This window comes from Elgaria multicarinata, chromosome 6, assembly GCF_023053635.1.
Source record: "Elgaria multicarinata webbii isolate HBS135686 ecotype San Diego chromosome 6, rElgMul1.1.pri, whole genome shotgun sequence".
NCBI classification, from domain to species: domain Eukaryota; kingdom Metazoa; phylum Chordata; class Lepidosauria; order Squamata; family Anguidae; genus Elgaria; species Elgaria multicarinata.
Genome location: NC_086176.1, coordinates 53,152,907 through 53,180,692, shown reverse-complemented (window position 1 = coordinate 53,180,692; position 27,786 = coordinate 53,152,907). Strand labels below are relative to the sequence as shown.

General features: G+C 41.3%; 1 protein-coding gene across 1 annotated transcript; it reads left to right on the top strand.

Moving 5' to 3' along the window:
* The first annotated feature begins 403 nt into the window (after positions 1-403).
* HSD17B3 (hydroxysteroid 17-beta dehydrogenase 3) lies at positions 404-26,667 on the top strand. Its single transcript, XM_063128577.1, has 11 exons — positions 404-557; positions 4,561-4,607; positions 8,824-8,899; positions 10,966-11,073; positions 12,530-12,597; positions 13,568-13,603; positions 16,021-16,055; positions 18,656-18,737; positions 21,036-21,101; positions 22,778-22,927; positions 26,485-26,667. The coding sequence occupies exons 1-11, from the start codon at positions 404-406 to the stop codon at positions 26,593-26,595; spliced, it is 933 nt and encodes a 310-aa protein (XP_062984647.1). The 3' UTR covers positions 26,596-26,667.
* Positions 26,668-27,786: the final 1,119 nt, after the last annotated feature.

The window sequence follows — 27,786 nt, the reverse complement described above, 5'->3', positions numbered from 1 at the left end:
CCTTGATGGATGGGGATGATGGGGGTTGTTGTCATCCAACGCATCTTGAGGGCACTGAACTGGGAAAGGTTGACATAGACCACAGTGTGAGCATCTCTGGGCTCATCTAAACATAACCAGGCATTTAAGTTCCTTGGCCTTCTGCCGAAGATGGCATATCATCAGCTTGACTCAAGAGCTCATACTTGGTTTGTGTAGTATTATTATTTTTGTGTCTTGCAGTTTCCATATCTGGGCCAAGGAAACTCCTTGTGCACTCCATGGGGAAAAATCCACATGACTCAAGCGTTTATGATTAGATTCTTTGGAGGAAGGGGGGGTTTGCCAGAACTCAAAAGTTTCAGCCCATCAGAAAAGAGATAAGTGGCAATACCTTGTCTTGAGTTTGTTACATCTATTCATCATGGGTGAGTTCCAGCAGCAGCTGCTTGCTCTCCTTGGGAGCATCGTTTGCCTGGTTTTTGTGGTGAAATGCATTCGGTTCCTGAGATATTTCTTCCCACGTCTATGGACTACTTTGCCTCGGTCTTTTTTTCAGTCAATGGGAGACTGGGCAGGTAAAGGAACTTCCCTTAAATTTTTGTTTGCTGTGATGTAGAACAGGCAGTAGATCAGTGGCAGAGCATTTGCTTTGTATATTTGGCATAGCAGGTTCCATCCTCGGTACCTCCAGGTAGGGCTGGGAATGACCCCCCACCTGGAACTCTGGAAAGATATTGCCAGTCAGAGCAAACAGACCGATGGATTGCCTTGCTATAAGGCAGCTTTCTGTGTGCCTACGATGCATGGCAACTGTCTTAATTCAATTATGCCCCTTCTTTTAGTGTAAAGGAGATCAAATTCTTCTCCTTTCATGTGGTTTTTAATATCCAGATTGTTCAAAATTGGGATTACTCACTATTTTAAATGGAAAGAGAATTAGAACTGGCATTGCAATGGTGGGCATTCATTTGTGAATGGTTGTTGTTGTTGTTGTTGTTGTTGTTGTTGTTGTGTGTTTTAAATGTTATATAGTCACAAATTTTCCATCTTGCAGAAACAGAACACTTGACCTTTCTTTCTTGGTTGTTTTCTTTCCATTCAAGTATAATTTTGTAATTGCCTTCAGCTTGTAGTTGCAAGAGAATTTTCTATTATAAAGGGGTTTTCTGGCTTGAACCTGCTGCACAATACTAAGGTTGTAACTCCAGTGCAAGTTGCTATCAGTTCCTATGGGCCTTTCTCCTTGGTAAGTGTACAAAGAATTGCTGACAGTCTTTCAAAGCTCATGACAGCTGAACCTCCCTAGCACTTTTTTCATTAAGGAAATACAACCCTCTACACCTTTAGTATTTCTTTTCTTTAAAACCAAGAACAACACAACCCCACTCTTATTAGCATATTTATTTTAACATTATTTTCAGGCGTCTTTAAGGGTAAAACCCTCTCATATCCTCTTGAATAAGGTAACCACATGGAAAGGGGGACAGGGCTCCTGTATCTTTAACAGTTGTATACAGTTGTATAGAAAAGCTGTAGGAACCCTGCCCTCTTGGCCAGATACAAAAAGGGCAAGGCTCCTGCAGCTTTAACTGTTGTGATGAAGAGGGAATTTAATCAGGTGCTGCATGCATTCAAATGACACCTGCTGAAATTCCCTTTTCAGTACAACTGTTAAAGATACAGCAGCCCTGTCCTCCTTTCCATATGTTCACCCTACTTTTGAAAAAAAGCCAGTTCAGAGATACCTTTGATAAATACCAATACAAACATACTGAAAAGACATTAAGGCTGCAGTCCTATGCATACCTGAGAATAAGCCCTATCAAACACAGTATTATTTACTTCTGAGTAAACATGCATAACATTGTGCTGTAAGGCTGCATACCGTATACCTACTTACTTGGGAGTAAGCATCATTAGACTCAAAGTCCCATTGAACTCACTGAAGCTTACTTGTGGTTAAAGCAGTGTACTGCTACACTTCAAACAAGAAAAGATGTTGCCTTGTTTGTCTTGCCTTCAAGCCCTCCTGAGATACAGGTTTTTTGGTAGTGCAAACGTGCCAAAAGAGTCCAACTCAGCTGTTCCCGTAGTCTGTAAGGCATCCTGCTAGGAGTCATAGAGGCTTGATTTTCCACTTGTAGTTTTAGCCTTAGGTTGTAAAGAGAGCCCCTTTTTGCTATGCATCAGGGCTGTGCAGACTACAAAAGTATTTACTCCACAAAGCAGCTTATCAAAGATACACACACACACACACACACACACACACACACACACACACACACATATATATATATATTATATCAAACTGTCTGATAAATGTAATTTGTTACATTTATATCCAACCATTTTTCCCCTGCAAGGAACTCGAGGTGGGTTACATGGTCCACTTCCTCTCCATTTTAACTTCGCAACAATCCTGTGAGGTAGGTTAGGCTGAGAGTCTGTGACTGGCCCACAGTCACCCAAGGAGCTTCATGACCAAGTGGGGACTAGAACCCAGATCTCCTGAGTCCCAGTCCACACTGGCTCTCCAGGGAGTCATAGATTTAGTTTTAAAAGATTTAATCTATAAGCTTGGCCATAACTTGTTTGTATTATTAAACTCAGATTTCAGTTTAAGTCTTACATTGTTAGCTGTGGTGGTGGTGGGTTTTTGTTGTTTTGCTTTTAAAGATACTATAACTTTTGTAAACCGCCCAGAGAGCTTCAGCTATGGGGCGGTAGATAAATGTAATAAATATATCATCATCATCATTGTTCTTTATTACGGTCACAGACCAGCAAAATCAACACCAAAACATACAAAGGATAAATAAAAGGTGACATAAAAACAAAATACAGCTTGGTGAGTTGCTTCTCTCAGAAGGATTGCAATGTTATTTTTCTAATTTGCATTGAGGTCATGAGAAACTTAGAGACCCTTTCAGTAATATGGGAGGACACATCCCTTAAACAAATTAATACCAACGTTGTGGGGCTATATCCAGAAAAGGCAGTTAATAAAGGAAAGATTAACTTTTTTCTGCATTCCTCATACATGTTACAATGCAAAATGACATGTTCAACAGATTCTGTTGCTCCAGAACCACAGGGACATATCCGTTCATTAACCGGGATCTTATTAAACCGTCCTTCTAGTAATGCTGATGGCAACACATTAAAGCGACCAAGGGTAAATGCTCTCCTATACTTGGGAATGGTTAAAGCATACAGATATGAAGCTGCAGTGAGCCCATAGTTATTAAAATTATTGTAGAGCAGCGGAGAGCAAGATAAATATATAAATAATTGAAACTAAATGAAAATTAAACTTCCATTTAAAAAATAAAATAAAATAAAAGTAAAACCACAACTTGGATTGTAAAACATAGTTTGCAGTGGTATACCCACGTTCCTGCATGTAAATCCCATCAAAGTCATTGGCTCATCCTAATATGTATAGGATTGCACTCTTTGGGAACTTCATGTTCTGGAGTAAATGTTTCTGCCTAAGTCAATGTGACCCAGGATTCCCCCCCACCATGGAAGATATATAATAATAATAATAATAATAATAATAATAATAATAATAATAACAACAACAACAACAACAACAACAATAATAATGTTTTATACTGTTGTTTTAATATTTTTTGTTGGTTTTAAATTTTGTGTACTTTTTAATGTTCACTGTTTTAAACTTTTGTAAACCGCCCAGAGAGCTTCAGCTATGGGGCAGTATATAAATTTAATTTAATAAAATAATAATAATAATATGGGCTTGTCTCGTAGTTAAGCAAGTTCATGGGACGAACATTTCCTACCCCTTCCACCATCTGAAAAAGCCTGCCTGGAGGATCTGAGGGGGACTCCTGAACAATATGGGATCAGGAAAGTGTGGGTGTGGAACCAGAACCTTCTCTTAAACAGACTTCCTTAAGTTAACTTATCTTAGGATCCAAGCAGTGGAGGCTGGTGGCTCTGATATCAGTGGGCAGTGAATCTGCTCCGGTTCTCAGTCAGAACCAGTTGGATAGCTCCTTTACAGCTCTGACTGAAATCCAGAACTGATTCACAGCCACGTTGACATTGGAGCCACCAGCCTCCACTAAATCCAAGTCCAATTCTGCCAGGAGGAGGGAATGGACACCTTTCCTTCTATGAAATTGCTTAGGTTAACTTGTTTTAGAAGACAAGTCCATATTTTTATTTTTATTTTATTATCCATCTATATCCACCTTGGTGGGTAAGAACCTTGGAACCTTCGCCTGTCAACAGAATTCTGAGTCTCCTTGATTTATTGATTTGTTTATTTATTTATTTATTACATTTCTATACCGTCCAATAGCTGGAGCACTCTGGGCGGTTCACAAATTTAGCTCAGGCACAAACATTTACTCAAGAATAACACTTTCTAAGGTGGTAGCATCTCTGCTCTGTAGTATATTTCCCTCTATTCTGTTCCATGGATTAGATCATTTTACATTATCCCCACTACTCAATTATACAATAAGTGTCTTTACTACATATTGACAAAGGAAATTGGGATAAAAGAAAACCCACAAGGACAATGACTGTTTAAAATGCATTTTTTAGTGATCACTGGATCAGGAGATGGCATTGGAAGAGCCTACGCCTTTGAGGTAAGAAAATTGCCTACAAAATTACTGAACATGTATAGCGCACTTCAAGGCATTCAGAGGGCTTTGCATGTGTTTTTACAGTTATTCTTGTAAATAAAGGTAAGTTCACAGGAACTTATCTTTGTTTATCTGAGTCACAGTACATTGAGGTGAGCAGAATACTTGGGGCGGGAAAACAGGAGTGGATTTTTGTGTGAAAGGATATGATTCTGGCACTGACCACATACTGTATTCCTGGACTGAGCGTGTGCTCAGAGGCACCCGGTTCCTTAAATCTTAGCATACTTTTGCTCTTCTCAGCCTCTGTTTGACACCTGGATCAGGTTGGTGGAGCTCCACAATTCTACTAAAAACAATGCAAAAACAAAAAACACCAGACCCCACAAGCTTGAAGTCTGCCTAGCCCTGCAATAGATTGTGGAAGATGGCAATCCTGTACCCACTTACTTGCAAGTAAGCCCCATTGAACGCCATGGGACTTTTGAGTAGGCATGTATAGGACTGTGGTGTAAGTATACCTTGGAAGTGTACCTATGACCAGAGCAACATGATGATAGACTTTCACATGATAAATCTTCACTGCTTGATAATCTTGTTAGATAAGAGTTATATATATAAATCTTGTAACTAAATAACAAAAGAGTCTTGTGGCACTTTAAAGACTCAGCACATTTATTCTAGCATAACCTTTCATGGACCCAGTCTATTTTATCAGATGGGATCATGCATCTGATGAAGTGGACCATGTCCATGAAAGCTGATGCCCAAATGAATTTGTTAGTCTTTAAGGTGACACAAAACTCTTTATTGTTTTTGCTGCAACTAACACAACTGAAAATTGTTAAAATAAATAAATTGATGTTTCAGTCAGATCAGGGACTATCTGTCAAATAAGGCTGTTTTGGCAGATAGATCCACATCTGGCTGAAACATAGATTTATTTATTTTAACAGTCTCCAGAGGGATAGTCATGTTGGCCTGTTGCAGCAAAAACAACAAAGAACTTTTCAGAGGGCTTTGCATATGTTTGTCCTTAGAATCATAGAATAGCAGAGTTGGAAGGGGCCTACAAGGCCATCGATTCCAACCCCCTGCTCAATGTAGAATCCACCCTAAAGCATCCCTGACAGATGGTTGTCCAGCTGCCTCTTGAAGGCCTCTAGTGTGGGAGAGCCCACAACCTCACCAGGCAACTGATTCCGTTGTAGTACTGCTCTAACAGTCAGGAAGTTTTTCCTGATGTCCAGCTGGAATCTGGCTTCCTTTAACTTGAGCCTGTTATTCCGTGTCCTGCACTCTGGGAGGATCGAGAAGAGATCCTGGCCCTCCTCTGTGTGACAACCTTTTAAGTATTTGAAGAGTGCTATCATGTCTCCCCTCAATCTTCTCTTCTCCAGGCTAAACATGCCCAGTTCTTTCAGTCTCTCTTCATAGGGCTTTGTTTCCAGACCCCTGATCATCCTGGTTGCCCAACTCTGAACACGCTCCAGCTTGTCTGCATCCTTCTTGAATTGTGGAGCCCAGAACTGGACGCAATACTCTAGATGAGGCCTAACCAGGGCTGAATAGAGAGGAACCAGTACCTCATGTGATTTGGAAGCTATACTTCTATTAATGCAGCCCAAAATAGCATTTGCCTTTCTTGCAGCCATATAGCACTGTTAGCTCATATTCAGCTTGTGATCTACAACAATTCCAAGATCCTTCTTGTTTGTAGTATTGCTGAGCCAAGTATTCCCCATCTTGTAACTGCATTTGGTTTCTATTCCCTAAATGTAGAACTTGGCATTTATCCCTATTAAATTTCATTCTGTTGTTTTCAGCCCAGCACTCCAGCCTATCAAGATCACTTTGAAGTTTGTTTCTGTCTTCCAGGGTATTAGCTATCCCACCCAATTTTGTGTCATCTGCAAATTTGATAAGTGTTCCCTGCACCTCCTCGTCCAAATCATTAATAAAAATGTTGAAGAGCACTGGGCCCAGGGCTGAGCCCTGCGGTACCCCACTCGCTGCCTCTCCCCAGTTTGAGAAGGTTCTATTGATAAGTACTCTTTGAGTCCGATTCTAGCCAACTGTGAATCCACCTAATAGTTGTTCCATCTAGCCCACTTTTAGCTAGTTTGTTAATCAGAATATCATGGGGCACTTTGTCAAAAGCTTTGCTGAAGTCAAGATATATGACATCCACAGCATTCCCACAGTCCACAAGGGAGGTTACCCGATCAAAAAATGAGATCAAATTAGTCTGACAGGACTTGTTCCTGACAAATCCATGTTGGCTTCTAGTGATCACTGCATTGATTTCAAGGTGTTTACAGATTGACTTCTTTATAATCTGCTCCAGAATTTTTCCAGGGATGGATGTCAGACTGACTGGTCTGTAGTTCCCAGGTTCCTCCTTTTTGCCCTTTTTGAAGATAGGGACGTTAGCCCTCCTCCAGTCATCCGGCACCTCACCCGTCTTCCATTATTTTGCAACCTTGTACAGGAACATGTCTTTATTTATCTAAGAGGCAGTACATCAAGATGAGCAGAAGGTAGATTAGGATGTACTTGTAGATTTCTGTGTCATTTTCACTAGATTCTAACTCCTAATAGTCTAAGAATAGCAGCAACCAAAAAAGCCCCCTCCCCCCCCAAAAAAGATTGCTGAAAAAATATTAGGGGTGGGAAAATAGGAGTGGATTTTGGGGTGAAAAGATATGATTTATTTATTTATTTATTACATTTATATACTGCCCCGTAGCTGAAGCTTTCTGGGCGGTTTACAAAAGTTAAAAACAGTAAACATTAAAAAAGTATACAAAATTTAAAACCATCAAAAACATAAAAACAGTATAAAAACAGTATCCATTCTGTGACTGACCACATATTCCTGGGCTGAGAGTGTATTCTGAGGGACCCTGTTCTTAAATCTTAGCATACGTTTGCCCACCCCAGCCCTCTGTTTAGCACCTGGACCTGTGGTGACTGCAATGTGTGTACTCCAGCTCATAGGCAAGGGAATCATGGGATCAGTCTAGAAGCACAGTGGGTCAAAGAAATGTATTAAATATCATAAAACCTGGAGCCTCCTTTTTTTAAGGGCGGGGAGGTGGCATTACTTTCTCCTTAGCACTGAAGATACGAAGCTTTCAAGCATTGGTACAGCTAGGTAATTGTAGGGCTTTTCTACATGGGGATGTTAATCCACTGCATCTACTTTCCAGTTCGTTGCAGTATGGGGATACGAGCACTACATGTGGAGTGCTTCCTTTCCTCTTTTCTGCTATATAACCTGTAGGTGGCACTGTGATATAGCAGAATAGCACAAGTACAGAAATGGAAACAGCATTTTCTTTCATCATCACAAAATAATACCCCATTTTCCCAGCTCTAAAAAAAATTAAAAACCTCAACAAAAGTGAACCTGGAAGGTCATGAGATTCTCTAAAGAATCTGTAAACAACCATGAGTAGGGAATGATGAGTGCACAGTAAATGCCTTGTGTAGAAAAGTCCTATGTCAGCCCCCCTTTAGATGGCCTTGGGTATTGCTTTCATGTGGCTACATCCCTCACAGAGGGTGGTGGGAGATAATATAAAAGAAGGAGGGAGTGAATCTTGGTCATCATTTTGAAGATCAAGACCCGTATGAGCATTTTCATCCTTTTGCCGTTAAAAGCCTTTCTATACAAGAAAAGAATGAAGGAAGTGTGGTATTATTTAGAAATGACAGAATGAGATTCTTGTGTAATTGCACAATCCGCTATACTACATCACCACCTAGTGGTTGTGTAATGAAATATATAGAAAGGCAGAGAAAGTAAAAACCTGGAAAACACATGTAGAGGAGGCAATCTTAATCCCTCAATAAACCTGGAAGCAGAAGCCTTGTAAATGTGCAGTTTAAAAGCCTCATGTAGAAAACCCCTAGGAAGAGGAATTTTCCAATTTGCTCAGACTCTTATCGCTCAAGTGGAAGTCTACTAATTGCTTTGTGTTTCAGTGCCCTTGGGCATTCCACAACTTTGTGGATATTAGGACAGACGTAGTAGGCATCTAGAAAGTGTGCTGACAAGATAGTACAAGATGGTCAGTTCCTCTTGGAGGTTGGGGTTGTTTTCTCACAAAATGCCATTAATGAAAGCACAGTGATCTTTACACTGAAAGTGCTCCATCACATCACAACCTGCTCAATTCTGAAACATTAATATGTTTAAAACTTGTTTTTGTAGCTGGCCAAACGTGGACTAAATATTGTTTTGATTAGCAGAACGCTTGAAAAATTGCAGAAGGTAGCCTCTGAAATAGGTAAGTCCCTATAAAATGAAAGCATTCTTCCCATGCTGGCTGGGGTGTGTGTGTGTAAGGGGAGCTTGGGAGACTGCTCTAGGCGTATAAGGTCAATTTTCTCAACATGTAGAGTTTTCTTCTGTATTTAGCGCCACATAATATTAGTGTTGGGAAGTTCCACACATGACATGGCAAGTATTTATTTATTTGTTACATTTATACCCGCCTTTTTTCCTCCTTAAGGAGCCCAAGGTAATCCTCCTCCGCTCCATTTTATCCTCACAACAACCACCCTGTGAGGTAGGTTGGGCTGAGAATCTGTGACTGGCCCAAAGTCACCCAGTGAGCTTCCATGGCCAAGTGGGGACTGGAACCCAGATCTCCCGACTCCCAGTCCAACACTCTAACCACTACACCACATTGCCTCTCATGTTTTCAGCATGAGCCGCAGTCTGTAAATGTACACTGGACATGCAACAATGAGTGATAATCAACTATGCCTCCTCGCCATCTCTCCTTCATGTTCTACAGCTGGGTGCTACCTTTGCTACAAAAGAGTGTGCAAGCTTTCAGGTTTTTTAAAAATTTTATTTATTTATTTATTACATTTTATACCGCCCAATAGCCGAAGCTCTCTGGGCGGTTTTTTCGAATTCTTTATCAGGATTGAAGTTAAGCAAAACGGGAGGCAGGGGAGAAAAGCTGACTTGGGCCTTTCTACACCATACGAGAGGGAGGGGGGTGATCCCGGACTTACCTGCTTCCAGGATCATCACAGGGTGTCTAAATGGAAGGGTGATGTCCCGGATGAGAGGAGGGACGTTGTGTGCGTTGCACCCGCCATTTTTTTTTTTTAAAGGAAAAGGAGCCAGAGCGCACTTGGTGCATTCTCTTCCCCTTCTTATTTTATTATGATTTTATTAGAATGTAAGCCTATGCGGCAGGGTCTTGCCATTTTATTGTTTTACTCTGTACAGCACCATGTACATTGATGGCGCTATATAAATAAATAAATTAAATAAATAATAATAATAACTTGTGTTCCAGCAAAAAGTGTGGGTTTTTTTAAAGGTCTGACCCTGCTCCCCTCCCCACCCTGATGTCCCTGGACTGCCCCCAGACCAGCTCCTTCCCTCTGCTGACCCCCGCTACTTGCGGGGTGGAGGGTAGAAGCTGGGACGGGCGCCCACGCCTCCCGCAGTCTCGAGACGATCCAAAAACCATGGAAAGAACTGGGTTTTCCCAGGGGTTTTTTTTTATCCCTGGGAAAACCCGTGTCCATCCCCATCCTGCCCCCAGGAGTCCCTGTGCATCATTTAGACACACAGGGACTCAGCGGTGACCAGCCTGGACTATCGGGCTGGTGTAGACACGGCCTTGGATGTTGTAGACACAAAAGTCTGCATTTGGTCACCGTCTTAAGATGGAGTGTAGGAGGATGGAGCAGACATAATTTGATTAGGCTCTGCTAGAAGCTATTGGCCAACTGTGGATTGGCGGTGGGAGTAGTGGGGGTGGATTATGGACTAACATGGATTCCTGTGTTTGTTTCTTTGTTTGCTTGTTCTTCTTAAAACATTGTTGTGATCAGTAAATGGCTAAACTAAAATTAGGGCATCAATCTTTATACCATGAATTGATTAGATTAAAACAATTTAAACCTATGGTCTCCAGACAGGAAGCATCTCTACATTAAGGGAAATCACGTTGTTTACTCGGGGCTTTTGCAAGGAGGCATTTTACCCTCGTCTTCCTCTGATAACAGGGAATCACTTTCTTGATTCATCTTTGATGGGAAAGTGTTACCATATCTAACAATGAGCTATTTTGCTGGCAATTGAGAATTGATTCCTACTTGACACAACAGCCGAATTTGTTTCTCACTCATGGCTTGCCTCCCAGTGAACTCCATAATATTTGATTGCCTGCCTTTAATTTGTGTCACTACACTGGTGTTATAAGACGAGCCAGCAACGATGCATCTCTGCAGTAGTGCATTGTTGTTCTAGCAGCAGCCAACTCAATTTGTACAGCACGGAAACGTGTTTTCTTTCTTTCTTTTTCTTTTTCCCCCTCAAATGAAGAGCAGACCACAGGGAAAAAAGTGAAAACAATACAAGCTGACTTCACCAAAAAGAACATATATGATGATATTGAAGAAAGTCTGCAAGGATTAGAAATTGGAGTTTTGGGTAAGCTGTCCAAGGGTTCAATGGATTTTCAAGGGTTAATTTCAGATTGAAGTGAGAAATGTCTTGTTTCTATGTATATATTTTTTAATTTTTTCAATATATTAGAAAGCCATAATTATTCTTCATGGTCTCTGCGCATCACACGTATGGGCTTCACCCCTGTGCAGAGCCCATATGTGTGAATGCACAGATGACCACTCGAAGAACCACAGTTACAGTTAAGCAACCTGTTCTGATGAATGAGTAAAAATGCATGAGATTTTCTTTGAAGATGAAAGCTATGGTGAGCATTTAATAATGCCACTGATCGTTAAAAGCAGTCAGACAGTTGGTTAATAGAAGGTTTTTAGCTCTTATGGCAGCGGTGTTGAACCTTTATCAGCCTGTGGACTGAATTCTATTTGGGAAAAGCTCCCAGGGACCGCATTAAGGTGATCCATGGGGCCAAAGTCACAAGGAGCAGAGCAAAATACCAAACATAGCAGCGTATTTTAGCTTAAAGCTTTTGCTGCCTGTAACTACACCTTACTAGAGGCATTGCAACCTGCAAAGCTACAAAAGCCAGGAAACCACCAGATTACAGGCAGTGAAAGGATAAGGACAGTGCCATGGGAAGGGTGGTGGAGCCACCTGGAGAACCCCAGGTGGGCCAGATTGGGACTGCAGGTCTGTTAGCAGTGTGCTTCACCACTGACGTAATATACATAGCTGTCTAAAGGGGGGGGGGTTTAAGATCCTTAAGTCCAGGGTCTAAAAACTCACTTTTCATTGGAGTGCATGTGCACTCAGCTCCTTTTAAAAAAAAATTAAAAACAATGGCGGGCACGACACCCTCCTTCATCCCGGGATGTTGCACCCACAGGTGGACTAAGGGGAGGATTTCGTGATCAGGATATCGCGAGATCCTGCCCCCTCTCTCCCTCTACACTGGGCTGGTGTAGAAATGGCCTTAGTATTATATAAAATACCCTAAGTGAGTTCAGCAATGGCTCTACCTTCACACTGAGCCTGTTCACATGTAATGACAGCAAAGTGTGGGTTGGTTAATCACAATTTGCCATTGTGCATGCCAGGCATGAGTCGCTTACAGCTTCAGTATACACCTTCCAGGCTCTCTAATCCTAGGTTGCTCTGTGACGCCCGAACCCAGACACTGTTGAGTTGTTCATGGGTTAAACCATCCAAAGTTAACCTAAGAACTAATTGAATGTTAACATTGGGTTGTTTAACCCACGAACAACCATGAGTCTGGGTTTGCGCATCATGGAGCAACCTACAATCAGGCAGATTTGAGGTTGTGTATTGACACTATAATTTGCTGCATGCGCTGCAGCAAATTATAAGTTAATTATCCCACAATTTGCTGCTGCTATGTGCCGAACTAAGTCATTAACCCAGCTTAGGCAATTTTACCATCTAGTAATGTGATTCTACTTACTATGCTTCCTTTTATTAGTTAACAATGTTGGAACACTTCCTGACCGCCTCCCATGCCGTTTTCTTAATATGCCAGATAAAGATCAGGTAAGGAGCATTCTGTGATAGTGTGTGTCCTTGACTGCAACCGATAACGCCGATACGTTCCCTTTCACACAGAAAACATAGACAACGAACTTCTGTCTTGAAAAAAATGGACAGAAGACCAATGAGCTTTTAAAATAAGCCTGGGCAACTTGTGGCCATACAGGTCTGTTGGCTTATTGTTGGGAGATGCACACCAAAACATCTGGGATGCCAAAAGTCACCCACCCCTGTTTTAAAATAAGGAATCCTATTCATTTCTGACTGAATTTGTTTTGATGAAGGTTCTTTTGAACTGATTAGAGCATTAATACAAAGTTCGTGGCCCTGTAATTTTAAGCCAGTCAAATTCCTTAAACCTTCTATTTCCCTGAAAATCATTCTACAATTGTGCTTTTGAAAAAGCAACCAATCAATGGCTACTTCCAGAAGAGGCCTTAATTGTGCAATTGCGCTGCCTCATTCATAGAATTTACCATTTTCTTGCGCTTATAACCCTTCCGTGTTTTTCCACTGCTACTTCCATTCCCTCCTCCTCCTCCTCCATTCAATTAAGGAGGAAAAGATGGAATAGCTGCACAATATCTCTTTATTGCTAGTGCTAGCAGCCTTCCATCTGGAAGCACCCAATCTTTCTTCATAAAATCCACAGAAAGTCCTGGAAGCTTGAAGAAAGGCAAAGGGATGCAGAGAAATTCCCTCACAATGTCCAGCTTTACAATGGACTGGAGGTAACCAGAAGAGCAAAATTAAGGCTGCAGCCCTGTGCACACTTACTGGAAACAAGTCCCATTGAACACAATGGGACTGAGTTCTGAGTAAATATATAGAGGATTGTATTGTATCTCTCATGTGTGCCAGTGAGTAGCTGTTTCTGGTCATTTGTTTTAATATGTTCACCTTTAATTTCTGGACGTCTTGTCTTCACCAGACAAGCAAAGCACCCATGTAATCCATTTATTACTCCCAACAGGACCTCCTCAACTGTAACATCCTGTCTCTCACCAAGGTAGGTACCACATATAGGCTCAGCCTGTGTTGGAAAAAATGCATTTCTTTTGTGAAAGAAAATTCCAAAAACAGATTCCAAAAACAAATAATTTGCAGTCAAATAAGTTTTTCGTACAAGATGTTCTGTCTGATCATAGCTTTGTTGCCTATTCGTTGAAAAGATCTTGGAGGAGGTTTTCAAAATTAGCTTAAATTGTGGTTACTCTGGACTGGTTTGCACTTTATGGACACATGTTACAATTTTGTGTAATGTGCTTGCCAGAAAGAAAGAAAGAAAGCTGTAACATCTGAATGGAATACATGTCTTTTTTAAAAAAAACTTGTCTGGGCCACAGAGATAAACAGCTTGAGTTCTTTTAGTCAAGAATTCCTTTCTTGAGAACACAGGGAGTTCCTGATAAGACCAGTTAACCAAGCTGGCCAAAGGCATGTTGCTGCCAGAGGTGAAGGACTCCCCCTTCAATGTACAGATGATTGGACTATCAGTTGAACCTTCAACGCTGTGGACGGAAGAATGTCCTTCACCACACCTGAGGGCAGCAGGGGTTCAGGACAGGCCACATGGCACACGCAGCTCTGACCTCCAATACCTAACCTCTGCCCCCCACTCCCCCAGCATCCACCTCTTGAAGCTGCTGCCACAGTATCCCTAATGGTAGAGCCAGCCACCCTTCTAGTTCAACTTTCTGGGCCTTTCTTCTTGCTTTCCTTCCATTTCACTTGTGTCCTGTTCTTCCTGCTCATTTGCTTTGCCATTAGCTATTGAATGGATTCATTGCAACCTCTGGGCATCTTTTGGAGCTCTCTATAGTTCACATTTTTAATATGGGACACCAAAAGTGCCTTTGAGCCCCTCTTGTGCAATTTATACACAAGTCTGAATGTGGATAATGTGTGACAGGAAGCAGAAGAGAGTATTAAAAAAAAACCCACCTCCGAATGTTCCAAGTTTATGTTCACACATCACAAGAGAAACAAAACAAACTCAGCACTTTTAGTGTGCCTGTGTGAAAATGACCTTCATGCTATCCTTGGTTTCAATCAACTAATCTTCTTCTGAATATGTGGGTTCTGGTTTTAGATGTCATGGCTAAAAGGCACTGCTCTGTCTGTCCTCCATGGACCTGTCTAATTTTCTTATCGTTCTGATATAGATGCTTAACTTCAGCAGAAATGTCATTGGTTGAAGGATTTTCTTCCTTCTGGGAGTACTGAAATGTTCCTATTATCCCTCTCCAACCATGCGGGGTTAGAATTGGTTGTCTTTATTATCACATTTTCTTCTAAACCATTTGGGAAATTGTTTGTCTAAGCTCTATTTAAACTCCATACACAATTTTACAAGGGATTTTGGCAGTCTTAATGTCCATAGGGCTATCCAAATGTATGGGCTTGGTTTTCCTTTCCCCCCCTTTTTTTGGGTGAACAGATTCTGACAGCTCTTGCTGTCACAGTATCTGCTCACAAAGAGAGCAAAAGAAATTCAAATGGAAGGTGATCTGTCCTTCGAAATGTGTACCTTGGTTTTAGACATTTCAAACATCAACATCGCTGTTCATTGCAACCTCAACAAGTACCTTTATAAATATTTATTACAGAATATCATATTTCCCTTCTTGAACTGTTAGGAGTCTCTGATCTTAACCTAGCTTTCACCACATCTTCCCAACTGTTTAATCTTTCAATTCCCACTTGCTATGCCTCCCCCATACCATGTCCTGAGAGGAGCACATGATTTCAACAAGATCATTTAAAACTGTTCCTCCCTCTTTGCTTCTTCTTGGGTCCTAGTTCCCATTCTTCCTTCTCTCCCCATTATTAAAATGACTTTTCCTCCTTTCAAAGGATTTCAGTGGGTGGGGGAAAGTGTTGTGTCCTCTCATGCAACATGACTGATGTGTACAAGCTGCAAGGCACCCCCATATAGTGCATGATGATCCCACCCTGTATAGCAGACACATGGAATTCTAGGCTGCACGTGCTGTAGGAATTCGTGTTGTAGCCATGTGATCCAGTGCCAGGTTTTACCTTCATTTTTCTGCTTATTTGATTATGTGCTAAAGTGCCAAACTGAGAGATTGGGAAGCCCCTCTGAAAGGCGCGTCCCTGTCTTCCCATCTGCCCAGTAGAACCAGCACACCCGTCCTTTCCTGACTATATTGAAGCAGCTTTGATTATAAATAGCCATGTCTATTCACTAGTGGGTTGTCCTTTGCTGGATCTATCGAAGCAGAAGCCGGACACCCATCTGTCAGGGATATTGTAGCTGCAGGATGCTTTCACTGAGCAAGGGATTGGACTAGATGATCGCCAGCATTTCTTTAACCCTACCATTCTATGACACTATTGATATTTTCTCAAAAAGGCACACACATGAATTTCTAAATAAGGGTGTGTGTTTTGGGTTTTTTTTAGATGACCCGGATAATTTTGAAACAGATGGTGCCGAGGTAAGCCTCTTCCCTACGTCCTCTTTTGTTTTTGTTCGTTTTTAAAGTCGCTCCCCAATTTTAATGGGCTTTGCATTGATTTTATGTAGTTGGGTTACTTGCTGCAATAAAGTGCACACTCTTTCTGGCCATGTAACTTGGTGCTACATGTTGGGCCATGTAGCTTGGTGCCACTGTGTGCAGCACAGCCCAAACAATGGAGAACATTTTCTGTGCTAATTCTCTGACCTGTATAAATGATGCAGGTCAGAGACCACTAAATGATGCAGTTTAAATGTTGCAGGTCCCCTGACCACTGAGGGAGGATATGTTAGATGTGTATAAAATTATGCATGGCGTGAAGAAAGAGGATAGAGAGATTTATTTTATTTTTATCCCTTTCTCATAACCCTAGGATTTGAAATTGATTAGTGGTAGATTCAGGACAGATAAAAGAAGGTATTTGTTGACACAATATATGGTTAAGTAGAGGGACACACTGCTACAAGTATGGTGGTGGTCGACAATGGCTTTGATGGCTTTAAAAGGCGATTTGCCAGATTCATGCATGCAGGAATGGCTGATCTATTTAGGAGGTGGGCTGCGAACAAAGCAAACTTTTTTTTTAAAAAAACTCTAAGGCTCACTTACTGGCAGTAGGAGCTTTAAGCTGAAATAGTCTGGTATTTTCTGTATTTTGGTCCCTTTTCCCTTCGACCCCACCCACCGCTGGCCTCCGAAAGCTTCTCCAAAATAGAATTCGGCCCTCAAGGTGGAAGAGGTTTGACACCCCAGGACTAAAGGTACAAATGAGTCAGTGTGGTGTAGTGGCTAAAGTGTTGGACTGGGAGTCAGGAGATCTAGGTTCTAGTCTCCACTCAGCCATGGAAGCCCACTGGCTGACTTTGGGCCAGTCACAGACTCTCAGCCCTACCTACCTCACAGGTTTGTTTGCTGTGAGGATAAAATGGAGAGGAGGTGGATTATATACACCACCTTGGGTTCCTTTTTGGAAAAAAGGCGGGATATAAATGCAATAATAAACAAACAAACAAACAAACAAATAAATAAAATGCTTCCATTTTCCATCCTCTTTTTCAAAATCTGAATAGATGTGTGCTCCCTCCCATGCAATTGTTTTGCTGTACCACAGTGCAGAGCTTCCAAATGACTCTGAAAATCTTAAAATGAGAACAAAAGCAAATTGAAGCTGCAATCCTATACTTGCTTATCTGGTAATAAGTCCCACTGAACCCAGTGTCTGGAGGAGACATGGATAGGATTTTCCTGTGAAACTTGTACAAGCGTAGGTGGGAGAGCTATGTCACCTACAGTGTCCCATAGGAGCCCGTGGCATTCACACAGTGGTGTTCCAACCAGCAATCACAACAGCAGTGCATGCTTTCTCGTCCATTATTAACATGAGAAAAGTGTGATCCAGGGTTTATTCTAAGCATTTTTTTTTCACCTGCACAAGAAGCTGGTGCCCCAATGTGTGAGCGCCTCCCCAAATATTTCTAATGGAAAAAATAAAATAAAAAATATTGCTTTATTTATTTATTAAAACATTTATATCCCACCCTATATCACAAGGTTCTCAGGGCCTCGTACAGCTAAAATCATACATATACAATAAATATACAATTCTAAAACAAATTAAACCATTCGAATGTTAAAACCAGTATGAAATTTTAAATCAGTAAAATTCAATTAAGACAGCGCACAGGCTGGTGGATTTAGCCATCAATGAATATGTAAGAAGGATTAGAGAAATTTAGAGAAAGATAGACAGTAAGAGGGGTAGTAAGGAAGAAAGGAAGGATCAGAAAATAAGGGAAGGGAAAATGAAGGTGCTTTGCAAAGAATGGCTGAGATTATCTTCCCTCCTGAAACTATAGTTGAGGACTGAGATTTCCATTCAACAAAAAATATAACCGAGGGGCTGAGAACCCTCCCCTCTGATTACAATTGTTGCAAAAGGAAAAATCAAGACTGACTTTAACACAAAGAGATATACTGTTCATGTTATATGGTAAAACATTTGGGAATAAATCCACCAGGAACTGGTGGGGCACCTTTTAGAAGCCAGGCACTTTACTATAAGAAGGGTGAGGATGGGGGCCTCTGAGTGAGGAGACGGGCGATCCCCTCTATTAAAGGAACAAAACAGACAGACACTCTTGCAGTGTAACAAGAATCCTGTGACTTGACAAAGTTCTCTGGAAATGCACAAATATACTCATACCGGCCCTCACTACATAAAAAGCACAACTGAAGGCCAAAATATCAGTGAAGATAAACATGTCATAAGGAACCATGTCAGTCTAAAATGAAAGAGAAGGAGATGCAGCCTACCCCAGTTTTCATCACACCATGCAGATCCTCTCCTCCCCGGCAGTCCCGACAGAAATAGCGCCCCCCCCCGCTATGAACCCACTGCAGTCCCAATGGAAATGAAGGCCCTGCCACATATGCTATTATTTATTTTGGATGGGGGAATTGACATGGTTGCGAATGTGTCATGTGTCATTTGGCTCTCATTGTGTGGGAAGCCCGCCGGTGTTTTACGCAGGTAAGATAATTCAATGATCATTTACCCTACATTTTGTTTTATTTTTCAGACAAAAGGGAATAGTTCTGAATCTCTCTTCTGCCGTTGGGACCTTTCCCTGTCCATTATTTGCCATCTATTCTGCCTCTAAAGTAAGACTTTCATGTGTGTGTGTTTTTATTTTAAGCTTTGAGGGAATGGTATTAAAGGCAAAACTGAAGTACTTTGGCCACATAATGAGAAGACAGGATACCCTGGATAAGAGGCTGATGCTAGGGAAAGTGGAAGGCAAAAGGAAGAGGGCAAGATGGATGGAGGATATTCTGGAGGTGACAGACTTGACCTTGGGGGAGCTAGGGGTGGCAACGGCCGACAGAAAGCTCTGGCGTGGGCTGGTCCATGAAGTCACGAAGAGTCAGAAGCGACTGAACGAATAAACAACAAATATACTGATAGGTTTGCTTAGACCAAGAGCTCCTTCAGATGGAGGGAAATCGCGTTTCCCTATCATCTAATACCGTTGCTCTGCTCCCCACTTCATTTCCGCATTGAGGACAAGCTCCAATTACACGGGGAAGTGTTCAGAGACCACATGGCCTCAGTAGAACAATGGGAACAGCACCCTTTATAGGGGAACTTTCCTGCACATGGCAGGAAATCCGACCAATCCCGACTTATTTTTAAAAAGTCGGGTTTTCTGAGGCTTATTTTAAAACAGGAATGATCTCTGCATCGTCAAAATGTCCCGCAAGAGAACACGAGTGGCCAGTTGTGAGCATGCGATAAATCGCTTGTCTGATGATCCCCAAAAGGTATATGTACAGGATTGTGCTGTTAAGCGTGAAGTGTAATTTCTTCTTGACAGAATGGTATTTCTGGAAAAGAGCACAGACACCTTTAATAGAATTTTCAGAATCCCAGCAAGCTATTGTTTGTTTGTTTATTTATTTATTGGAAATCCTTTCCATCCCAACAATATGGTAACCTGAACGAAATTTAGAAACACTACAATATTTTAAAATACGAAAACTAGAAGCAGCAGATAAAGCAGTGCTATAAAGTGCTATAAAACTGCTATAAAGCAGTTTTTATAGATAAAAACCTATAGTGCAGCCTTGCTCCACCCTGATGTCCTCCAGATGTGTTCAACTGCAACTCCCATAATTCCCAGCCAGCATGGCCATTGGCTGCCTGAGAATTATGGGAGTTGCAGTCCAACACATCTTGAAGGCATCAAGTTGGGGAAAGCTGCAATAGGGAAATAATATTCAAGAACTGGCCATACCATGGGCATGCTGAAATAAAACACTTTTTATTAGGTGTCTGAGAAACATCTGATAGGATGTCCTGGGGCAAAGAGTTCCATAGCTGGGTGCCAGGAAGAAGAAGGCTCTCTGCTGTGTATGAACCACTCCACCGAGGGTGGCAGGATCTGGAACAGGCCTCCCCTTTCCTCCTTAGCAGGCGGACAAAATTGTGTTGGAGGGGACAGTCCCGTAAATATCCTGGTCCCAAGCCACATGATGTAATAAGGAAGAATCCCATGATCCAAAAAGAACAACAGTCAAAACTCTAGCTGTGTTTTGCGCTTTTCAAAGGCACCAACGCATACAGCCTGTTAGAGTAATCCAACATTGATTTAACTAAAGCGTCTTTGACTTTGGCCAGGTTTGCCTTCTATAAGTCCATACAGAAGATGAGTTTGCCACATATCTAAAAGACTTGTTAAGATTTTAAAGATGGCCAGAATCCCATACAATAAGATAGCGCTCAATCCAGGCTAATGTCATCATCTGTAGTCATTCTACGACTCTCAGTTTTCTTTGGAAGAACCTACGAACATTAGAAATAATTACTGTAATTTAAATAGAAATATAATATAGCTCAACATAATGGGGAAAACTGGCCAGGTGAGCTGTGTGGCTGCTCAGTCACTTGTCCAGGTGCTGAGTATTGAAGGGCAACTCCAAGGCCCTCCGTTGCTCTCCCTTCTTAGGGTTCTTTGCCTTGGTCTGGACAGCTTTTCAAAGAGAGCAGGGGTGTTGATCCTCAGGCCCACGGGCCAAGTCCAGTCCACTTGTGGAAGCCCCCTTCATACGTTTGCACACCTTGTGTGATGGTCAGAAGCTCCCTCTGCAGGGATGGGGATGGTGGAGGTGGAGCAAATATGTGTGAGGCCCCTCTCCTCCCAGCACTCCCACCCTTTGTGAGTTAATTCTGAATGCCTGCAGGGGCTTCTATACCTGGTTTAACGTTAGTGAAACTGGTGACACTTCTCTATACATGCACCCTTTATGTTCCCAGTATGAAAAACATCCAACATTAAAGTGGGGTGGTGATAGGTAGGAAAGATCGTGGACTCCTGAAAGGGGAGTTCTAGCTATAATCTGATGTTTCAGTAATTAAATAAAGCATAAATCTTCTCAATGTATATAATTTTGTCTGTCTAGGCTTTTGTATACACATTTTCCAGGGCCCTTCAAATGGAATATAAAGCAAAAGGAATGATCATACAGGTGATATATTTCTATTTTTTGCTGGAATAAGCATAAAGCACAATTCACTGAATAGATGAGGTGCTGGGAAACCGTGGATGTATTTATTGTTTTTCCTTTCTTCGCCCTTATTATAACGCCCAGATTCCAAACTTTCATTTCAACAGGAAAAAAAGCAAGTCTCTAGCCCAGGCACAACCTGAGAAATGGGGCAGAACATGCAGCCACTATTCTATCCATTCATTGTGTGAGAAAGCAGCCTGCTTCCCTGCCTTTCCGTGGTTTTAGCTAACAAATGAAGTCATAGCAATGTTTGACATATCCACTGTCTGGAAAGTGCAGTGCAGTGTGGGGAGGAACTGTGGAGTTGATAGTAGCAGCAGCGCAATTTATGAAGGACCTGCTCTCAAACACTATCATGGTTTTTCTTCTTTTTTAAACTGCAACCAGACACAAAATGAGGAGTTCCAGGGGAAAAGATGTAGTCCTAATCAAACTTCAAGTAACATAAAAGTTGTATTATGCTAGCTGATGTAAAAGGGGGCTTATAACAATATGAAAAGCGAAGTAAGTACTTCCAGACCGAGAACCTTAAACTCCAGTCAAAGGGATCCATTTCTCCTTTCCCTGGCAAAAATGCTCCCTGCAGACCCCACTTCTCCTTTCTACAGGGTGTTTGCCAGTGTTTCCAAGATGAAGGAAATTGTTCTACGCATGGGGGGGGGGGGCTTTCCTGACACGTCGCAGGAATTATGTGTGCACATAATCAAATGTACCGATGTGTGGCTGGCAGAAGAGAATCTAGATGCAGGCATCATGCTACTTTCTACATAGAAGTGCTTTGTCTGTAGAAAATGGATGATATGGGACATGAAAGGTTGTCCCGCAGAGGAGGGCCAGGATCACTTCTCGATCATCCCAGAGTGCAGGGCATGGAATAATGGGCTCAAGTGACAGGAAGCCAGTTTCCGGCTGGACATCAGAAAAAAACTTCCTGACTGTTAGAGCAGTATGACAATGGAACCAGTTACCTAGGGAGGTCATGGGCTCTCCCACACTAGAGACATTCAAGATGCAGCTGGACAACCATCAGTCAGGGATACTTTGAGGTGGATTCCTGCATTGAGCAGGGTGTTGGACTCAGTGGCCTTATAGGCCCCTTCCAACTCTACTATTCTATGATTCTATGGACCTAACACCCCCAGTTAGGCCTGGAGCTCTGTCATGGGTCGGTTTTGAGACATGGGTAGTGTCCAATAGGGCTGCTCTGCCTCGGCTGGTTGTGTTGTGCAAGGGGGATCCACTGCTTGTGCAATGGGGAATTAGCGTTTCTTCAAGTAAGCCTGGTAATGACTGGAAACTCTCATTTCTGGAACTGGACTGACCATCACAGCTCCCTTCTGTGAGCTCTGCTGATCTGCACTCTTTTGAAGAGAGGATTTCGGCTCATTTCTGATTGCTTTGGGCACTGCTAGCTTCCCACTGTGCAAGCGGGAGATCCCACTAGTGGGCGAGCTATGTTGGATACTGCTCAGACAGTCCAATTGGGAACAACCCAGCAACTCCTATATGGTTTCTAAAATTTTACTGAAACCCCTACTTTATACGATCCCACTTCCCTTCTGTAATTTACAAAGCCTTCAGGAATGTGAGGTGGCTGCTTGTTTCTGCTGTGGTTATGTTATCTCTCATTTCAGGCAGTGACTCCTTTTGCTGTTTCTACTCCAATGACCATGTGGATGAAGCCTAGTCTATTCACCAAAACAGCAGAAGAGTTCGCTAGAGAGTCACTGGAGTATGTCACATTTGGCGCCGAGACGTTTGGATGCTTAGCCCATGAAATCTTGGTAATTCTATTGTAAACTTTAATCTGAGGAAAGGGATCTTTAGGGCTTCCCAGTTCTCATCACTGATTTCTAGAGGCTGTAAAGCTCCTTTGAATGCTGTTTGTTATTGCCTTCCATGACACTTTAATGTTTGTCTTCAATGTTGTCCAGTCCAATCCTATCCATGTCGACCTGAAAGTAAGTTCCACTGTATTTAATAGGACTTACCCCCTCCCTGCAAAGAAAACAGGACTGCAGCCCCTGTTGCATTTATGCAGCCAAATTACCACATCAGATTACAGAAATAGTCACGATTGATTCTACTGTAACATACTGAGGGAAATCTGAGATCTTCACTATAGCCAATGTGGTGTCATGGTTAAAGTATTGGACTGGGAGTCAGGCGATCCGGGTTCTAGTCTCCACTCAGCCATGGAAGCTCACCGGGTGATTTTGGGCCAGTCACAGGGCATGTCTACACCAGCCCTATATCTTGGGGTAGTCTTTAGATTGTCCTTGTGCATCCACATGACACACAGGGAATCCTAGGAGCAACTCGGGACGAGCAAGGACTTTCCCCAGGATATAGGGAACCATGGAAAACCTGACTTCTCCGCAGTCCGCGGAGTGCAGGCTGTGTGGCTGCTGCTCCCGGGTCATCCCATCCTCCTGAGTAGTGGGGCACTTGAAATGGGAACGGACCTGCACAGCGGCAGTTCATGCCCATCGGGGTGGAGAGCTGGTTGGGTGTTGTTGTTTTAAAAACTCCTTTAAAAAATGGCAGCCACGACATCTTTCCGTGATGTCACATGGATGCTAGGAGAGTATCACAGAAGCCGGTAAGCACGATCCTTCCCCCTCCCTCCCTTTACACCCTATGGTGTGGACATACCTACAGATTCTCAGCCCAACCAACAACACAGGGTTGTTGTTGTTGTGAGGATAAAATAGAGAGGAGGAAGAGGATTATGTACTCCTTGGGTTCCATGGAGGAATAAAGACAGGATATAAATATAATAAACAAAAAAACAATTTATTTTTTATTACACAATTTTGTGAAAAGTAAAGAAAGAAAGAAAAAGAAGAAAAATGTGGTTTCATAGATTCAAAAATATCAATTTCAATGCATACGTATGAAGTGTGTGCAAGTGGCAACAGCCTAGTTGTGCAGCTGCACCTAGGACCAGCCTTCACTGCACACTGATTGGCCAAGCAGGGCTGTCTGTCATCCTGCTGGTGGAGGGACTGCCCTGCATGTTTGATGCTCAGGAAATTGATTGCTATTGAACCTTGAGCTTTGAACTTTTTCAAACTTTCAAAATTTTCTGCACATCTACACCACTCAAGCTTCAGTTTAAAACAAAAAGAGAGAGCAAAATCGGTCTCGTAGATCTTGAGTAATAAGCCTTAAACTACCATATCTTTATATCAGATTGCTGTTGTTGTTGTTGTTGTTTTAGGTGCAGTGTGGGGGCAGGAAAATGTTTTGGGTTGGCCCTGTTACCATGCACCCAAAATGTGGCATTCCTGTAAAAACTACACATGGAAATGATCACTCATATAAAGGAAAATTAATGCCAAAGATCTCCCCCCCTAACTCCAGTAGTAATGGTGCAGAATTTTCCAGAGAACTTAAAGAAAGAGTTGGAAAAGGTTTTAAGGGAAAGAGAAGTAAATACATTAAAAGATTGGATGGAAAAGATGGATAATAAAGAGAAAATAAAGGAGTTAGTAAGGGAGAGAAAAAATTCCTGGATGGAGGCATTACAGCTAGAACAATGGACAAAAAAAATGGAAAAAGGAGAATTTAAAGTGTAGGGAGTGTACGGAGATTGAAAAGCTGATCATTATTATTATTATTATTATTATTATTATTATTATTATTTATTTATATAGCACCATCGATGTACATGGTGCTGTACAGATAACACAGTAAATAGCAAGACCCTGCCGCATAGGCTTACAATCTAATAAAGTTGTAGTAAACAATAAGGAGGGAAAGAGAATGCAAAAGGAACGCCTCCTCCCATATGTACCTACCCGGACCTTAAGATCATCTACAGGGGCCCTTCTCCGTGAGCCCCTGCCAAAGGAAGTGAGGCAGGTGGCTACTAGGAGGAGGGCTTTCTCCGCTGTGGCACCCCGGTTGTGGAATGAGCTCCCCAGAGAGGTCCGCCTGGCGCCTACACTGTACTCCTTTCGTCGCCAGCTGAAGACCTTTTTATTCACTCAGTATTTTAACACTTAATTTTAACTTAAATTTAAATTATACTGTTTTAACTCTGTATTTTAACCTTATATCAATTTTGCTGCGTGGTTTTATCCTGGTTGTGCTTTTTATATTGTATTTTGTATTTGTATTTTTAACTTGTTGGTTGTTTTATGATGATTTTAATTTTTGTGAACCGCCCAGAGAGCTTCGGCTATTGGGCGGTATAAAAATGTAATAAATAAATAAATAAATAAATAAACAGGCACAGGGAAGTGTAAACAGGCACCGGGAAGGGTGAAGCTAACAGTATAGAGTCAGAACAAACTCAAAGTTTAAAAGCTATAGGGAAAAGAAGGGATAGGGATCATACAAAGGGAAGAGGGAGGTGGAAAGATAGTTAGCAAGGGTATAATGAGTGCATTATATAAGATATTGCTGGGATTGGAAGAGCAATATGAACATTATAAAATGACATGGGATCAAGACATGGAAAGTCAGTTGAGTAGTCAAGAGTGGGAAAAGATATGGAACCAACGTCTATTAAAGACTATGTCAGTAAGAATAAAGGAAAATTATTATAAACTGATATGGAGGTGGTATTTAACACCAGTAAGACTACACCAAATAGATAAAAAGTATTCTGTATATTGCTGGAGAGGTTGTCAGGAAAAAGGCACTTATTTCCATATGTGGTGGACTTGTGAAGCTATTCAGAGGTTTTGGCAAATAGTATTTAAAGAGATAAATGATATAATGGGATGGAAGGTAAAGATAGGGCCAAGGATAGCACTGTTATCAATATATGAAGGGGTTAAATGTACACAAAATAGTAAAGACTTAATAAACAACTTATTAACTGCAGCTAGATTAATAATTGCCAGGAATTGGAAGGAACAAAGGGATTATCAAATAGAAGAATGGTATAAAGAAGTCTGGGATATAGCTATTAATGACACTCATGAGTAGTATTAAAGTTAAGAGAGGATTACTGAAGCAAAATGACTTTGATGAGGTTTGGAGTCCATTTGTTAAATTTGTATTAGAAAAAGGGAAAGGGAGTAAACCGTCACAGGATACATTACAATTTTGGAAAGGAAAATAAGGGTCCTGGGGGGGTGGGGTGCACAAGACAGTATTATATTATTTCAATAAGTTCTTTTTTAATTTCATTATTGTGGTATATTAAGTTGATGTAGCATGATGATTGTATGTGTTATAAAATCATATAGATAGATAGATAGATAGATAGATAGATAGATAGATAGATAGATAGATAGGAAATGATCACTCAGTGTTTCACCAGTTTTATAAAAATCTGACTGTATACATGAGATCTTTCTCCCCTCTTTTGTATAACTTTTTAAAGGCACGGTTCATGCAGTGTATTCCTTTGTGGGTCTTCGAGAGTGACAGAGTACAAGAAAGACTAAAAGACAGAATTTCCGGTTCCATGATGAAGTGTTTGAAAAGCACCTGATAAAACCTCTTGGAGCACATGTGAAGCCTGCTTTGATAGTCTCATATGAATCATGCCAGCAGTGGATTTGATTAATTGAAAGGCTTTCAGTATGATTAGGAAGAGCCCTTCAAAATCTTGTTTTTAATTGGGTATTAAATTAATCTGTTGTCTTTTCTGTAGCCTGAGTTTATAGCCAGCACATTTTTTAAAGTGATTTTATTTTCCAAGTATTGATTTTCAGGTTGATTTAATTTTAATATTGATTTTCATTACACAATCGCAGAATTATTTTGATGATGAAGAGCTATGTGGGAGTATGTCTTGTGGGAGGAAATCGGGGAAAATATGAATAGTGGTGGAGGATAGAAGGAACTTGGGTCACACAGCATTTGTGAGACAAATGGTTAAAGGTACCAGCGCAATGCTGAAACGTATTGGACCAGCCTTCCTCAACTGAGTGTCTTTCAGATATTTTAGACTACATCACCCATAATCCATGACCATCAACCATGGTGGCTGGGGCTGATGGGGGATGTAGTTGAAAACAGCTGGAGGGATGGACTGTATTAGATATTACCAATAGCAAGCGGAATAATGGGTATTTAGTACTGCTTCATCAACAAAACTGAGTGAATTGATTATATGAGTTTTGGTCAATTACTTCATTGGTTAAATTTCCATATGGGCAAAATAAAATAGCTCTGAATCAAGAAACATATATTATGCGTTTTTAGATGGTACAGACATCATTTTAGAAAGCTGCCTCTTTTAAGATGTTGTTTGCCACCTGCAGAAATTCTAAATCCTTGTATTAAAAATTATATGTCATCCTTTATGATTGATTAAGTTCAAGAAACGTTGTGAATTATTAGAGTGGATCCATAATAGAGCTTTTCCCCCTAGATCTGCAAACTTTAAAATAACTTTTCCATTGCTATTTAATTTATATGTGAAAATTCAAAAGTATCTTGAAGCTTTTGAAAATGTTGAATCTTCAAAATGTAGCGGATGCTTGAGCTGCGTTTTGTAGCACCTACCCCAAAACCTCTTGTAGTATTATTGTTAAGTAATCAATCTATCATTACTAATGTGCAATAGCATAAATACGTATTATTAACTAATAAATATTACAATTGCTTTTGGTTTTACTTTTTGTTGTTTTTTGAACATTTAAAGCAGGAGTGGACAACAGCCATGTGGCACACAGGA

What these genes read in the sequence shown, in the direction of transcription:
- HSD17B3 (XM_063128577.1), top strand. Translation starts at nt 404, where the DNA reads ATGGGTGAGTTCCAGCAGCAGCTGCTTGCTCTCCTTGGGAGCATCGTT. An exon ending in ATATGCCAGATAAAGATCAG is followed by an intron (nt 12,598 to 13,567) that starts GTAAGGAGCATT and finishes TACTCCCAACAG; the next exon opens with GACCTCCTCAACTGTAACAT. An exon ending in GCTTAGCCCATGAAATCTTG is followed by an intron (nt 22,928 to 26,484) that starts GTAATTCTATTG and finishes AACTTTTTAAAG; the next exon opens with GCACGGTTCATGCAGTGTAT.